At 56.2% G+C, this 15,654-nt stretch overlaps 1 protein-coding gene across 1 annotated transcript in view; it reads right to left on the reverse strand.

The window, feature by feature from the left end:
- SRRM3 (serine/arginine repetitive matrix 3) overlaps positions 1 to 12,963 on the reverse strand; it is a 29,407-nt gene extending 16,444 nt beyond the window's left edge. Inside the window, exons 1-5 of the mRNA XM_055408934.2 lie at positions 12,731 to 12,963; positions 7,592 to 7,693; positions 1,217 to 1,345; positions 1,051 to 1,131; positions 490 to 519 (exon numbers count right to left, since the gene is read on the reverse strand). Coding sequence (XP_055264909.1) covers positions 490 to 519; positions 1,051 to 1,131; positions 1,217 to 1,345; positions 7,592 to 7,693; positions 12,731 to 12,963 — 575 coding nt within the window. The remainder of the gene's footprint in view (positions 1 to 489; positions 520 to 1,050; positions 1,132 to 1,216; positions 1,346 to 7,591; positions 7,694 to 12,730) is intronic.
- Positions 12,964 to 15,654: the final 2,691 nt, after the last annotated feature.

The raw sequence follows: 15,654 nt of genomic DNA on the forward strand, positions 1-15,654 counted from the left end.
GGGGGTGGCGTGATGGTGGGGGTGGCATGGTGGTGGGGGTGGCGTGATGGTGGGGGTAGCTGGGGAAGCCTGGTGCATGGGGCCTTGAAGTTGGAAAGGGGATTCCAGGGCTTCAAGCCAACTGCTATCCTACAGCGAATCAAGGCCCTGAGGGTCCACTAGGTCCCTAAGAAAAGTTGATGGAGCTGCCGGTGTTGTCCCCTTGTCACCTTTCCGGCCCCTTGGGCACTGTGAGCCAGGACTGTTTCTTTTTTTTTTTTTTTTGGTGCCGAAACCCGGGATCAAACCAGGACTGTTTCAAACCCAAAGGTTAGAGGCTCCAGTGACGGGATTTCTGGCCTCCGTGGGGGAGGGCTGGCATGCTGGCCGGTGCCCAGGCCCTGAGGTACAGGCCTCCAGCCTCTGGGGGATGGCCTTGGACCCTCTCCTACCCACAGACATCCTCTCCCGGCCCAGCCCAGCCCTCCCTGCCCTACCCTTATCACTGACCTGCACTCAGAGTCTAGTCTCCTCTTTTTGCTGAGGGCAGGGCAGAAAGAAGGGGAGACAGACGATTGGATGGGATTAGTGGACACGACTGACGTGACTTAGGAACAGCAGCAGCAGTGGGGGCTCCAGACATTTGCCGGGGCCTCACTTAGGACAGGGGAGAAGGCACAAGCGCGTGTAGAGATGGGGAGCCATAGGTGACCCCAGCCAAGCCCCTCTTACCCGCCCCCCCGTCCCCCCCCCCCCGCCGCTGGCACTTGCCAGGGGGTGGGGGGAGTGGGTGTGCAGGACCCCTGCGGGAGGGTGCTGGGGCCCAAGAGCAGGTGGTCCAAGGTATGAGGCTGGGTCGTGGGCCTGTGCAGTTTGCGGGTGGCTGGACATTGGGGTGGGGTGGGGAGGGGGGACTCAGTGGGGGAAAGGGCCTGGTGAAGGGGAGGGGCTCAGTGAGGGGCGGAGTCCACAGGGCGGTGTGTCAGAGCCCTGCCCGCCCAGGGATGGGCACCTGGGGGCCCCACCACGCCCCTCCCGCCCACTCCAGCCCCGGGGGCAGCTAGCTCTCACCGGCTTCTCCGGTGGCCGCCTTTCTTTTTCTTTTTCTTCTTGGGAGGGGGCGACGCGGAACTGCTGGACCAGTGCTTGGTCCTGGGTGAGAAGGGGGCGGGGGGTGAGGGCAGAGGCGAGGGGGCGGGGCGGCCTCCCTCCCATCCCCGCCGCGGCGGGCGCTGACCTGTCCCCCCGGTGCCCGCGGTAGCAGGAGGCGGGGCAGTCGCAGTCCACCGGGCCGTCGTCCTCGTCGAAGGGCGCGTACTCCAGGCCCAGCTCGGTGCCCTCGATCAGCCGCGGGGTCTCGGCCACGCTGCCGGCGACAGGGACGCTCAGCACCTGCCGCCCGGCAGCCGCGCCTTCCCGCTGACCCATTCCCTGCCGGCGGCGAGGTGGGGATGGCCCCGACCCCTCGAAGGTCATCGGGGGTGGGGGGACCTTGGGAACCACACCGGGAGCCTCCCTCACTGGGCGCCAGCCTCAGCAGACGCTCTGTTTTGCAAGAGAACGAGGAGCACGGAGCCCTCCCGCTCACTTAGCGCCCCCCTCTAGGTCCTCACCCTCTGGGCGCCCCTTCCCCTCGCTGAGGCCCCTCCCGACACGGATTCTTTGCCCCTCGTCCCCTTCATTGCGCCTCAGCCCCCTCATGGAGCCCCCCTGCACCCTGAACCCGGAGGCCACGGCCCGAGCCCCTTTCCCCTCCGCAGCCCCCCTGCGAGCCGAGCCCCGCCGTCTCACTGAGACCTTCCCCCGCTGTCCTTCCTTGATCCCGCGGCCCCTTCGCCCCCTCCCCGTCCTCCCTCCAGTCCCGCTGCCTCTGAAATATTCATAGCCACTCCTCCTCCCCTCGGCCGCCTCCGGAGGCTTGGCGGCTCTTTCCCCCCCGCTGCTGGGCTGTCATCAATCACTGCCCCGTGGCAGCGGGCGCCGGCCTCGGCACCCTGCCCACCTCCGGGGCTCCCCATCCATCTTGCCGCGTTCTCCCCTTCACTCCGCAGGGACCGCGGCATCTGGTCCCCGCTCCCGGGCTCAGGAGCCCCCAGCCATCTTCTGCCGACGTCTGCTCCCGGAGGGCACTTGGAGGAGCGGGTGCATTGTCCTTAAAGGCTGCTGGGCTTAAGGCAAGGGTGGGAGCTTTGAAGCTGCACATGTGCCCTAATTATGCGCTGTCCCTGAGTCGCTGTGTGACCCCATGCCTGTCACGCTCGCTCCCTCTCTGAGCCTTTTTTCAACAGGGGAATCCTAATTACCTTATAGGATAGTTATGACAATTCCCTGAAGTCCGATGTTGTGCAAATTTGTTTTTTCACTGGACATGCCCAGAGACGGACCCTCCAAAGGCCCAGGCCCTCATCTTCCATTTTTCACTCCTGCGCCAGCTCAGACAGCACCCCTCCCAGATGGAGGCTCAGCCCTGGTTTCACCAGGCTCATCCTTTTCCTGCCCAGAGCGAGAGAGGCCAGGGCTGGGATGGCAGAGCATTAAAGACATGACATGAGCTTTGGATTCACACAGACAGGTCTGAATCCAGGCATGACCACGCTCACTGAGCCTCCGGGGCCTTATCTATACAACGGGGAAAAGAATAGCCCAGCTTTGAGGAGAGGATTAAGTACGAGTCTGGCTATGAAGCTCCTGACAGGAGGCCTGGACCGCGACTGTGGTCCTCCACAAACTGTCACCATTGCTAGACAGAGGGACCTCGGTCAGACACTCACACACCAACACCTCCTCTTCCAGGGAGAAAAGTGGTTTTGACACATGAAAGAGAGTGGGCAAGATCACAGCTACAAGGTGAGCTTTTCAGGCACAAACTCCAGCAGAGCACCCACTGAGCAGCTCTTTGAAGACTGATTTTTGTATTTAAAAAAATAAGAAAGAAAGAAGAATATAACCAAAATCGGACAGGGTTAACTAGCCTTGAGGCTTGTGTCAAGAATGGCATTTGGTGGACTTCCCTGGTGGTCCAGTCTCCCTGCTCCCACTGCAGGGGGCATAGGTCTGATCCCAGGTCAGGGAACCAAGATCCCACATGCCTCATGGTGCAGCCAAAAAAAAAAGAATGTTATTTGAATCCCAAACACCATCCTGGCCTTGGCAGCCTAGAAGTCACACAGGTGTTATGAGAGGTTTTTCTGGGGGGATGGATGGTCATGTCATTGCTCTGCTCCCACAGAGCCAAACACCCCCACATCCCTTCATGCAAACTTCTCCTCTCTTCCCCACGCTCTTCTTCCTGAAGCCAGGGGCCTCCTACTTCCTGTCCCTGAAATCTCCAACTCCACAGCCTGTCCCAGGGCCCATCACCCCGCACAGCCCTCAGCCACACAAAGGCCTGATACACAAACCACAGACTTTGGCAAAACTTCAGGGCACCAAAAACACTGTGTGGGTGAGCTGGTGGGAGGGAACTTCCCTTGATCCCGAAAGAAGGCAGGGAACCCTTTCTTGCCTTCTGACATCGAACTGGGCTAGCCACTGAGTCCAGGCCCTCACTGGGCCCTCCTTATTGTGCTGGCTGCACCCCTAGACACGTCTTTCCTTTCTACCCTGTGCCGGGGACAGGGCTCCCCACCCCCACCCCGCCCCATCCTCCCTCCCTGGGACCTTATCATTTGACCTCTCTTACTTTCCAGTCCTTTCTAGGAGGCTGACTTGGGATCTTTTATCTGCTGGAAGCATTGAAAGACAGGCATGGGGACTTCCTGGTGGTCCAGTGGCTAAGACTCTGTGCTCCTAATGCAGGAGGGCCCAGGTTCAATCCCTGGTCACAGAACTAGATCCCACATGCTACAGCTAAGAATTCGCATGCTGCGGCTAAAGAAAAAAAAAAAGTCCTGCATGCTGCAATGAAGATCCCATGTGCCGCAACTAAAACCCGATGTAGCCAAATAAATAAAAAAAAATTTAAAGAAGCAGACAAGCAAAGAGGATATGCATGTTTGGAGAGACATACAGGGTCTCAGAACCTTCTGGTAAGACTTGTCCTGGCAGTTCCAGGGATGTAAATAGACTTAGGCTGAGGCCTCTATTGCTGGTTTTGTGCAGCTGGTACCACCATGTTCACTTTGCAGGCTCTCTCAGCGCTAGAACACTGGGTTCTCCTGTTCTGATCTTCCTGGCTCATAATATAATATAATATATTAATGCCACTCATGAGAATGTTCTCTAATGTTTAAATGGTTCTCCATGGTTCACATTCCACTCAGAACCAATTCCTGACTTAGAGAAATTGCATACTCCCATTTCACAGATGAGAAAATTGAGGCCCTAGAGAGGGAAAGAAATATCTATGGTTTGGGGACCTTTGATTAAGAATGCAAGTTCACCTACGCAATTGACTTTGAGAATTCATGTGCACACAGGCTGGCCCTGGACTCTACTGGCTGGGCTCCCTCACTGTGGATGTTAGTTCAGCCGCCCCCTGCCTGCTTTGCAGACACAGTTGTGTGTCTGCACTGAAGTCTAGATTTGTTTAGTGTTTTCTGCTCTTAAGCTCACATTTGTCAGCAAGTTTACTCCTCACCACGTCTGTGGAATAGGCAGGGGAGGCATTCTTCCCCAGCAACAGAACACACTGAGCCCCACAGAGCTGACTGAAGCAGGCCCAGCCAGAGTCCACTGCAGAGGGACCAAGGGCGAATTGGGGCTGAACCCAGCATCACCCGGGACACCTGTTGGACTGGCTGCTCCCGGGAAGGGCTCTGATCTGGGAAGAGATGCCTGTCACACGCTCTTCCTCCTGACAGCAGTTTCACTAATTAACTAGTTCTGTTTCCCTTTTGCCAGGAGCCTAATGGCCAATTGACAGATGACTGAGCTCACAGAGAGGAGAAGGAGGCTTCCAGGCAAAGGGGCTGCCCTTTCTGCTCACTCAGCCTGAGTGCCAGGCCTACTGGGGCTGAGGGGGAGGGGGCAAGGGTGGCAGGAACAGAGATAAATCAGGCCTGGGGCCTCTCCTACAGCTCCTCATAGTACGGGGCAAATATATGAGACTCTTTGCAACGCCATGGACTGTAGCCCACCAGGATCCTCTGTCCATGGGATTCTCCAGGCAAGAATACTGGAATGGTTGTCATTCCCTTTTCCAGGGGATCTTCCCGAGCCAGGGATCGAACCTAGGTCTCCTCTTTTGCAGGTGGATTTTTTATTGTCTGAGCCACCAACCAAACTGCTAACAAACTTGTCTTCAATGTCTTTAACATTTTAGTAGGATCCTGGGACCCTGCCAAGTCTATATTCTCCCCTGCTTCCAGAGCAGGAGTCCTCCTTGGGGGTTTGTGTCTCCACCAAGAGAGCAGGCGGTGTGTCTTTTTCTTTTTCCCTCCCCGCCTCACAGTACTAATACAGGGTTGGGTGTACAGCACAGACCCTCAAGGGCATTTCTTCGGATGATGGACATTGCAGCCTTTCTGTGACATCCTTCCCAACATGTCCTGGTTCTTCAATGCGTTATTCATTCATTCAAGGAAAGAGAAGATCAGGACTACTGGAAAAGACTTGGAAGTCATCCACTAACAGGAGAGTGTTCCAGCTGGGGATGGATGGGATCCCCAGGAAGAAGAGAGAAGGCAGACCTGGGGAAGAGACCTGAGGACCTAGCAGATCCTTGTGGGGAGCCAAGACCTGACAAGTGGGCAGGAGGAATGGAGGAGCAGAAAGCCATCAGTGGGGCAGGAAAAACAGCCACAAAGAGCTGACTCTTGGAAGCCAGGGAGGGGAAAGCAGGTTTCCAGAGGGGAAACGGAGTGCTGGCACGTGCCAGGAGAGGCCAGGCCTGCAGAGGTGCCCGGGCCAGGCCAAGCAAGACTCAGACAGCCGCAGCAGGTCACAGGAGTCATGGGGGCAGAAGCCAGATCTCTGTGGCTTAAGGAAGTGGAGACAACGTGGACCGCATGCTCTATAGAAATCTGATGGAGAAAAGAGAGAAACGTGTGGGCTGGTAGCTGGAGGAGAAAGCAGGGTTGGGGAAGGACCGGAAACCGACTAAGAAGAAGGAGCCCAGGGGAGGGTGTGGGCTGGAGGGGCGGTTATCGCTGGAAGGGCCCTGAGAAGGTGGCAAAGGCAGGTTTTGGAAGAGGCCTCCTCCCCTCACACTGGATGGAAGGGAAGAGGGTGGCTGCTTTTCCAGAGGAGCCCTGGGGGGCATTTGAGGGGGCACGGGTCAGACAGGCAGGACCTGATGGTTTTGGAGGTGGTACGGGCAGCAGCAGAAAGATCTGGATGTCTGAAGGTTTGAGAAGGGAAGGGAGGGAGGAGCTCACCCTGGTCTGGGGGCAGGGATGAACCTGCAGGGTGTTACTGAGGCAGCCACAGCCGCTGCTGAGGGTGTGCTGTGGGCTCTGGGAGGCTCGGGAGAAGGTGGTATTGGTGTGACCTCTTTCCACTCCGAGGGCAGGAGAGAGCAGGCCAGCTGAGCCTGGCTCCCCCAGATCACCCACAACCCCCCCACAAGCCTGAGGCTGGCCAGACTTTGTTTTTTTTTTCCCCCCTTTTGGCCAGGCCACATGGCATCCGAGATCTTAGTTCCCTGACCGGGGATTGAACCCATGCCCCCTGCAGTGGAAGCGTGGGGTCTTAACCACTGGACCATCAGGGAAAATCACCATCACCAACTCTGCTTGTGTACTTGCTCAAGCCAGAGAAGTGAGGTTAAGTGGGGTTAGGAGGGGAACCGCCCCCACACCCAAAATAGTCTACCATTTCTACAGACGGGGCTTCCCTGTCTTCGAGATCCATCTACTCCTGCAATGCTGTTTGTCCTCAAGACAACAGCAAGGAAAAGCATTCAGAAGGCGCTGCTGCTATTTTACTTTCTTGCCAACAAAGGTGCCCAGGGACTTAGGGTCTCAGCAAGATGCCCACCCTGCCATCACATCTGGACACTCGCAGGGACAGGCCAGCACCCACCCCCTCAACAGCAGCTGGTCCACTTTATATGGTTTCGAGTGGTTGATGGTTCTCCGAGACAAAGTCTGCCCCCCTGTAACCTCCTTGTCTTATCTGAAGCCCACGGCACCTGGTGCTCCTCCTGTTCTGTGACAGCTGCAGAGATGTCACCCCTACAGAACCTGTGCTCTCTTTACCAGATGGGCCTTTGGCCAAGCCAGTGATGGCTTTTGGTGCGCTGGTTATTTCTCTCCAGCATCCATGTTTACTCCAGAGGCCACTATCTAGGTGATAATAGTTGGGGGAGAGGGACTAGTCTATCAGCCAATGACAACACTGAGGACAGAACACTTCTCTAGTCTCCTGGTTTGCAGCCCAAGATTCCCGGAGATGAGATGTGGGCTATCTCTCCCACCGCTGGGCCAGAGATAGAACCCAGGGCAGCAGGGAGAGGACTTCAGTGATGCCCAGGTGCCCAGCAGCTCTTGCCTAGTGCCCTGGGCCAGGCCAGAGCTTCTGATGGACAAGACCCACGCCCTCTCCTCCTCCTCTTCTTTCTTCCCACCTCCAGTCCCGACCACCTGAGTGAGCCCTGGGAAAGGCTGCCCAGGGCTGGCCTGAGGCTGCACCCTCCCCCTGCCCTGGGCCTCCCCACCCTGGCAGCACTCACATGTGGCCCCCAGGCCGGTCCTCCCTGGTGAGCATTCCCTCCTTCTCCATCAGCATCTGCCGGAAAGTCCTGACCTTCTGCCGGGTCTCCTCCTCTGAGTACCTGCGGGGCACACGGAAGGTGAGAGCTGCTGTCTGGGCTCTGGTTTCCTCCCCACCTGCCCCCTCAGCCCCTCTCCCCAGCCCTCAGTCACGTGGGCACTCTCCAGCTTGATATGACCTGTCCAAGGTCACACCACACCAAGGTTCTCAGTGCTGGGGAAGCTCAAAGTCGACCCATTTTGCACCAGATCAGTCAACCAAGCAACTAAACCGACAACCAGGCGAACCAACACATAAACTAAAGGGAGTGTTCCCAGAGGTGAGGAGACCTCCCAGGGGAGCCCGGGCTCTTCCTCCTGCCCTCTCCCACCCCAGGACAGGCCTCCCTCCCACATCCAGGCTGCAGTCCCTCTCTGGAGACATTTTAGGGGAGAAGTGAGGCCCCTGACCTTGACACATCTGTGGCCTTTTCTGCTTTCCTCACCATAGCCTGGGGAGGTCCTCAGCGGATCCCCGCCTCTACAAGGTCAATGTTGCCAAGTGGCTGGTCCAGGATCCCAGGGGTAGATCCGTGGCTTCCCAGCTTGGGATCGAGGTGGGGGTAGATGTAGTCTGGGCCTTGGATGGAGGCTCCCGGCTTCTCTCCTTCGCTCTCCCCCACTCCCTGAGTCCAGTCTCAGGCTGGGGACTGGAGTCCAGAATTTTCTACCCCTCATCTTCGTTCCCGTACCCTGGGGTCATTGTCACCTCTCTCACACACCAGTGCGACAGCTGTCCAGGCCTCCCAGCCCATGTCCATGCCGACCCCTGGGGCGTCTGTGCTCACCCAGCCCCTGGCCCTGTGCCCAGCACATGCCAGCTGTCAGTGGCTGTTGCTGAGTCTTGTCTCCTAAGCTCCCGCCCTCTCCTCCTCCTGGGCTGCCCTGGACAGAAAACATAGTGGCCAAATAGGAAGTGGAGTCCCAGCTTCTCTATCACGTGACTATGAGCTCTCTGTGCACACAGCAAGCCCAACCCACCCTCCCCACACCCTGTCCGTGAAAATGATACACCCTTCCCTGTCAGGGACCCCATCTCTTTTCTCCCTTCTTCCCTCCTCTCCTTCAACAAGCATTTGGGATTGACTCAGCCTTTTTGGACAGCAATTTGGCAATTCTTTTCAAAAGCCCTAAAAAAAAAAAAAAAAGGAATACAGCTTTTGATTCATAAATTAACTTCCAGGTTTACTCTGTGGAAATAACCATGGCTGAACACAAAGATGTGACTCATGGGAACTTTACAGCAGGACGAGTCCTCCTGCCTTCCCAGCCAGGTTAGGTGCTAACATCTGTGTTTCTGTAGCAACCTCAGCCTCCTGGCTCCTCCTGGAAGGGTGGTTTCTGGGCTAGTCTTCATCTGTTGACTCTTCTGCACCCTGTACTGGCCTGGGAATTCCCTGAGGACAGGGACCTTGTCTGTCTGGATTGACCTTGTGTCCCCAGCATCTGGCACCTTGCCTGCCACGTGGGGCCTCCAAAAATGCTTTTGAATTCTGGCGCGACAGTTTTTGAATCTCAGTGCTCCCACTTTCTAGAGCTGTGACTTTGGACAAGTCCACATGCTTCTCTTAGTCCGAATCTGTACATCTGTGAAATGGGATACTAACCTGCCTTTCAAGACTGTTGTAGGATTAAGAGAGATGATACATAAAAGCACTTTGCACGGTGCCTGGCACACAGTAGGTGCTCAAGAAATGGTGGTGATTGAGGATTCTTTGTCCCAGAGCAATGGGGACAGAGGGTCTAATTGTCCCAGGCTCTGTGCCTTTTTCTATCCTAGATTCCTCCCAGGTCAGCAGGGTCCTGGATCAGGAATCACCTGAACCTCTCCCCTCTGCTCTCCCAGGAGGCAAAGGCTGACATGGAGAAGGAGGCTGGTACCCAAACCTTCCATGCCCTGTGGGTGCGGCAGCACCTGCCAACTCAAGGCCATGCAGGAGGCCCGGCTGGCTAACAGTCAAGGGCTCAGACGGGGAAGAGGGTAGGCAGGGCGAGGATGCCTGTCTCAGCGCCCCAGCCTCCTGGCTCAGCTGTTTCCCCAGCCAGTCTGGCTCCCTCGCTGCCACTTCCAGCATTTGGGAAAAATGCATCAGATTCATTTTTGCTCTGGGGACTTCTTGGGTTGCCCTCTGGGGCTGGGGTGGGGTGAGGGGACAATGCATTTTAAAAGAGGTCCCCAGAGTGGAAAATGTCTCCTTCTGCCTGCCTTTGCCCAGATCCAGCATTTCCTAGAAAATCAGTTCCTTAGTCATGAAGTTGATCTTCACCATGGCTCTGGGGGTGGTGGTGGTAGTGGCCCATTTTACAGATGAAGAAATAGAGCAGGGAGAGGGGAGGGCTCAAAGCTCCAAGCCCAGTTCAATGGTCCTCATGGGAAGGGGCATGGTGGGTAGGATGTGGGGAGGGGGAATGTTTGGGGCTAAGGCTGGAACATCACCTCACAGAGGCTGGGGGCTTTGTCCTCGCCTCCACAGTGATTGTGGGCTGCCCATAGAGACTGCCCAGGAAGATGGCTCCAAAAGCAGCATCCATCACCAGTGAATTAGCCACCATCCATCAGTATTAAGAAAGGGATTGCTTTTTAATGGGGCCAAAGAATGTGTGTTTCCATGACTAGCGGGAATATTTGTCAAATGCCTGTGAACCTGGTAAATAAATGCGAATGAACCAGTGTTTCTAGAAATGGATATTAATGACTGGATTTTTAGCAGAGCAAAGGTCCCTAGTGTTTGTGGAGCACTTTCTGGGGACTGGAGTGGGGTGCAGGAGCCCTGTACTTGCCTTAGTTCACAGGCCCCTCAGAATAACCCACTACTTAACAGGCCAGTAGCTATGGCTTGCCCAAGGTCACAGGCCAGAGCTGGAAGCCCCGCCTGTTGGGTTCCAGAGTGGCTGTGGCCTCTACCCGACAGGGCAGCCGCTAAGATATGGCAGAGCGGAGAGGGTTGATAACTGGAGAGCTAGCTTTATGGGAGACTCCAGTCTAAGGACCATCTGGAGTGAGGACTTGGGTGGGGGAAGGACCCCTGATGGAATATCTGGAGACCTGTTGGGTGCATCCCAGCGAGGAATGAGCCCTTGATGCCAGGGGATTAGATACCAAAGCCAAAGACACGGTCAAGTGCCATCCTCCTCCACCAGAGGCTGCCCCCCTGGGATAATAAGCCTGCCAGGGCAGGGGGAGATAGGGGACTTCTGGGGAGGGGGCGCCATGAGTGAGGGCCCTTAGGAGTTCCCTGAAAGGTTGGGGCGAGAGGGAAGGCTTTCCTCAGGAGAAAGTTCGGTGAAGAGGGTGGGGCTTAGAAAGGGGGCAGGGCCCCGTGAGGGGGGCGGGGCTTTGTGAGGGGGGGAAGGGGGCGGGGTTTGTGAGGGGAAGTGGGCAGGGCTCTGTGCGGGAGAAAGGGCGGGGCTTGTGTGGGGAAAAGGGTATTTTCCTAGAACGAAGCACAGAAGGCTGGCTCTCAACCATCCCAGGCGTCCTGTTCCCTAGCAACGCCCACCCGCCCACACTCTCTCCACTCCTGGAGTCTCTCAATTCAGCCGGATCTGCAGGTTTAATTAAGGTCTGGGACTCTCTCTGCATAAGGATACTCCACTCCCCACCCTAACCCCCGGGGATCTCATTTCTTCGGTCACATCCACAGCTCATCAAGCCTGTTTTCATTACCAGCTGGAAGTCTCCTTCCTGTCTGTCTCCAACAGCCTTCAACCCATCCATTCCTCTCTGCAGGGACCCTCCCCACCCCCACCTAGTCTCCAGCTGGAGGTGAACACCAAATTCCTTCGCCCTTTTCTTACAAGCGGCCCTGCCTGGCAGCCTTGACCCTGCCTTCCTAAGAGCCTGTGGTGGCAGTGACAATCTCTCTCTGAGCCTCAGTGTCTTCTGGGCTCCACAGGGACGAGTGTGCCTTGTCTTGGCTGCCTCTTGGGGATGAACAGACAAAGGTGTGGTCTGGAAGGGCCGCTGTACACAGGCGGTATGCTCCCATGTGGCTCCAGGCGCTAATGCACTGGGCCTTTCTGATTTCTCAGCTCACTGACAGTGCCAGCCTGTTGGGCAGGTCCTGCTCCCCACTTTGACTCCCTCAACAGCAAGCCCAGTAGTTTCAAAGTACTCAGGCAGATACAGAAAGGAGCCTTGGGAACTCCAGTTTTCCTTGTAGCGGTAGAGATGGGAATGACTCTGTTCTCTATTTTGTTTTGCCTCCAGTTCCACATATAATGGCTGTCCTGTCTCCACTGGATTTTCAGGGGAGGTCCCTAAATCCTTACTGACTGATGCACAATCCCTCCTTCTCAGCCTGACGAACTCCTACTCATCCTTCAAGGCCCATTCAAATGTCTTCTCTCAGAATCTCCCCTCCGAGCTCCTGAAGCACTTGACCCTTTCCTGTCCTGCTGTCCTTTCTATAATCCTGATTCTAACCTATTTTATGGTGGAGTTGGTGATAACATGCCTGTTTCCCTTCTGAGATGGGGAAGGAATAGGGATTGGGAGAGGGGTCTTTGAGGAAGTGACTCCAGTCCGGCTCTGGGGACCAGTGTTGCCCAGCACAGCATCTGGCCCACTTGTGTACCCCTGGTTCTGAACTAGACAGGGTGAAATCTAAGCTTCTGGGTGTGGCTGCGGGCTGAAATTCCCTTGCTGAAACCACAGGCAACCGTCATGTAGTAGGGGCCCTCTGTGCGTTCTTGCCTGGCTGCCGCACCTGGCTGTAGACCAGGCAGCTCAAACCGCCCATTTTACAGTCAGGAAAACTGAGGCTTCGAGTTGTCATTAACGTTTACATGCCCCTCTCCTACACCAGACTGGATATTTCCCGAAGGCATGGGCTGTGGCTCCTTGGCTGCTGTGACTCTAAGCCCAGATGAGAACTTTATATAGAGCGGAGTTCAAGACAGCTCATTGGTAGAATAAAATAATACATGAATGAAAGTTCAACTGGGCCTGCAATAGCTCAGATTCTGACCTTTCAGGCTCCGGAATCCCAACGCTGGCCCCGCCCCGAGTCCCTCCCGGCCCCGCCCACAGCCCGGCCCCGCCCCCTTCCCCCGCTCACCCTTGCTCCTCCATCATCTCCTGCAGTTCCATGCACTTGAGCTCCACGCGCCGCTTGCGCTCATGGTCTAGGATCTCGCGGTGCGCGCGCTTCACCAGGCCGGGCTCCGCGGCGCGCAGCTCCTCCTCTGCCCGCGGCCAGGCCCCCGACGAGGCGCCCGGCTGCGGGAAGCCGTTTGCCGCGTCGGGCGGGGACGGCACGCTGGTCGCCCCGTTGTTCACGGTGGATGACATGGTGGCTGTCCCCGGAGCGGCTGGCCTCGGCCCTGCGAGGCAGACACAGACACCCGGCGGGATGGTCACTTCTCGGCCACCTGCTAAGCTCCTCTCGGCGCGGGTTAATCCTGGAGATTTAAAGGCCCACTCATGGCTCTAATCCGCTTCCACTCTGGCTACAGAGCCGGGCGGTGGCAGGTTTGCACCTGTGGGTCACACCTCAGGGCATGAGGGGACATCGGACACTGGGCTGTCCCCATCGGTAAAGTGGGGTGGATTCAAGGCAGACTAGATGGCCTCAAAGGAGGCTTGTCGCCTTCAGGGACCTAGTAACTACCCGGGACAAAGCTCTCTGCCCCGTTTCCAATGCCTGGGCCTGACTGCCTGGTCACACTGTCTGTTCCTTGCCTGCACACTTGCTGGCAGTTCCCTAGGTTTTATTCTTGTTTTTCCTTCAGGCTCAGTTTAATATCGGCGTCTCACTCCCCAGTACCCATTTTTCTGGCTCTGGCCCCTGGAGTCACAGACCACACGTGCTCCCCTTCCCAGTCTGCTCCCAGGCAGCTGTGCAGAGACCAGAAGATGGAGCCTTCTCCAAGCTCAGCTCCATTCCCACCACAGATGCAGTTTTCGGTTCCTACTTCGATATGGCTAACTTTTCCAAAGTCAGCATTCCAGGTGGGGGCCTATCTGGGCTGAAGCCCACAGGGCCGTCCCCTCCTTTGTTCTGGAAACATCGCTTGTGAGGATGTGACCAAAAGTGGCACTGACATTAACTTTCCAGGCAGCCACATCCTTTCGCCAGCTCAGGGTTGGTTGGGAGTCAGCATGGCTTGGAAGGTAAGAAGTGGTGGCTCCATGGCCCAAAGTAGAGCGTGCATCAGTATGCACCCTGCACACGCATGTATACACAAACACACGCATAGACATACACACACAAGCACATACACACCAAGGACTTATCTTAACAGAGGGGAGGTCCCTCCTGAGCTATTTCCATTTCCTTTCTCCAAGGCTCTGCTAGTTGCTAAGCAACAGGGAGGCCTCCTTCCCAGGGAGTGGGATGGGAGGGAGGGAAGGAGTGGAGGGAGGTGGGAAGAGAAGGAACCGGGCATGTCTGGACACCCCAGATAGGGCCTTCCTGCAACACACCACCCCACCACCCACAACACATACTCTCCTCACTGGCCTCAAAGTGTCCAGAGCCATGGAGTCTGAAAGGCAGAGAAGAGAGAGGGGGACCAGGAGAGGAAAAAGGCCTTGAAGGGGACGGTGACAGTGGTAATGGGAACACAAGCTCCTTTCATATGTTCATCTGCCCAAGTGTCTGGGTCTAGGCCAGGGTTCTCCCTGCCTTGCTGTGTGACCCTGAGGATGTTCCTGCCCCTCTCTGAGCCTCTGTTCTCAACCTGTGCCTGGAAGCGTCATCCAGATTCTTCAGGAAGGCTCTTCGGGCTTTACAGAACAAAGCTGTTTTTCTAAGCCCTGCCTGCTTCCTGCCTGTCCCTATCCCAGCCCTGCAACCCTAGCTCTACCACGCTTTCTCCGAGGGTAACTCACAAGTATCACCCACTCACCAAGCCCCACACAGAGCTCTGTTTGTCTCATGCCCTGAGCCAGAGACGTGCATGGAGCTGGGAGACCCCCATTGTCCTGGCTCACCACAGCTCACCAACAAGTTTGGTCCCATACTCCGTCTCGACATTGCTCACACTTACCCATCCCCTCCTCTCTCATTACCACCTCAATTCACGCCTCTGCCTCTGGTCCATTCTGGCATCAGCATCCTGTCTGCCCACCCCCCTGCCCTGACCTCTTTCTGTTCATCTTCCATCAGCAACCTGGGAGACTGGGCCAGGAGCAAATCAGACCCTGTCATGCCCTAGTTAACAGCCTCCAGTGGCTTCCGGTCACCCTGGCTCCCAGTCCTGACACAGCTTGGACCTGCTTCCTGGACCGAACTGTCCACTGCCACGCCCACACAGATTCTCCATCCCTCTTGCATCCAGGCCTCCCCGCCCCCCCACTGCTGATCCCTTTCCCTGGGATGCTCTGCACTTGACTCTGGCATGACCTCAAAGTCACTGCTCACAGGCATCGCCACCTTCTGGAAGCCTCCCTCCTCCCCTCTATGGAGCTCTCCCCTGTCACTGTCATTGTGGGCTCACAGGTCTCACTCCACCTGTGGGCCGAGGGCTTTTTAGCCCCAATTCCTGGTGCCGGCAAAGTGTCTGAAACACATGGGGCTCAGTGTCTATGAGCAGAATAAAGAGACAAACAGGGAGACAGACCTATAGTATAGCACCTGGAGCTCTGCTCAGTGTTATGTCCCAGCCTGGATGGGAGGGGCATTTGGGGGAGAAAGGATCTTTGTATATGTATGGCTGAGTCCCTTCTCTGTTCATCTGAAACTACTGCAACATTGTTAATCGGCTATACCCCAATACAAAATAAAAAATTTAAAGTTTGAAAAAAAAGGGAGCTAGGACTGAGAACTATAGGTGGGGTCCCTGATACAGCCTTCAAGACTCCTTTGTATTTCTTCTTATACAATCTTGCAGCTTTATCTGGTGCTATACTTTATCCTGAAGCCAACATCCGGCTCCTCAGCCTGGGTCACCTGTCCCCAAACATGCTTTCCCACTCCTTTGAGCCTTTGCCCATGTGGTTCCCAATGCTAGAATTCCATTGTTTCTCTTCCCTACCTGG

This window comes from Moschus berezovskii, chromosome 27, assembly GCF_049115385.1.
Source record: "Moschus berezovskii isolate FMDL1 chromosome 27, NW_MosBer_1.0, whole genome shotgun sequence".
Classification (NCBI taxonomy): domain Eukaryota; kingdom Metazoa; phylum Chordata; class Mammalia; order Artiodactyla; family Moschidae; genus Moschus; species Moschus berezovskii.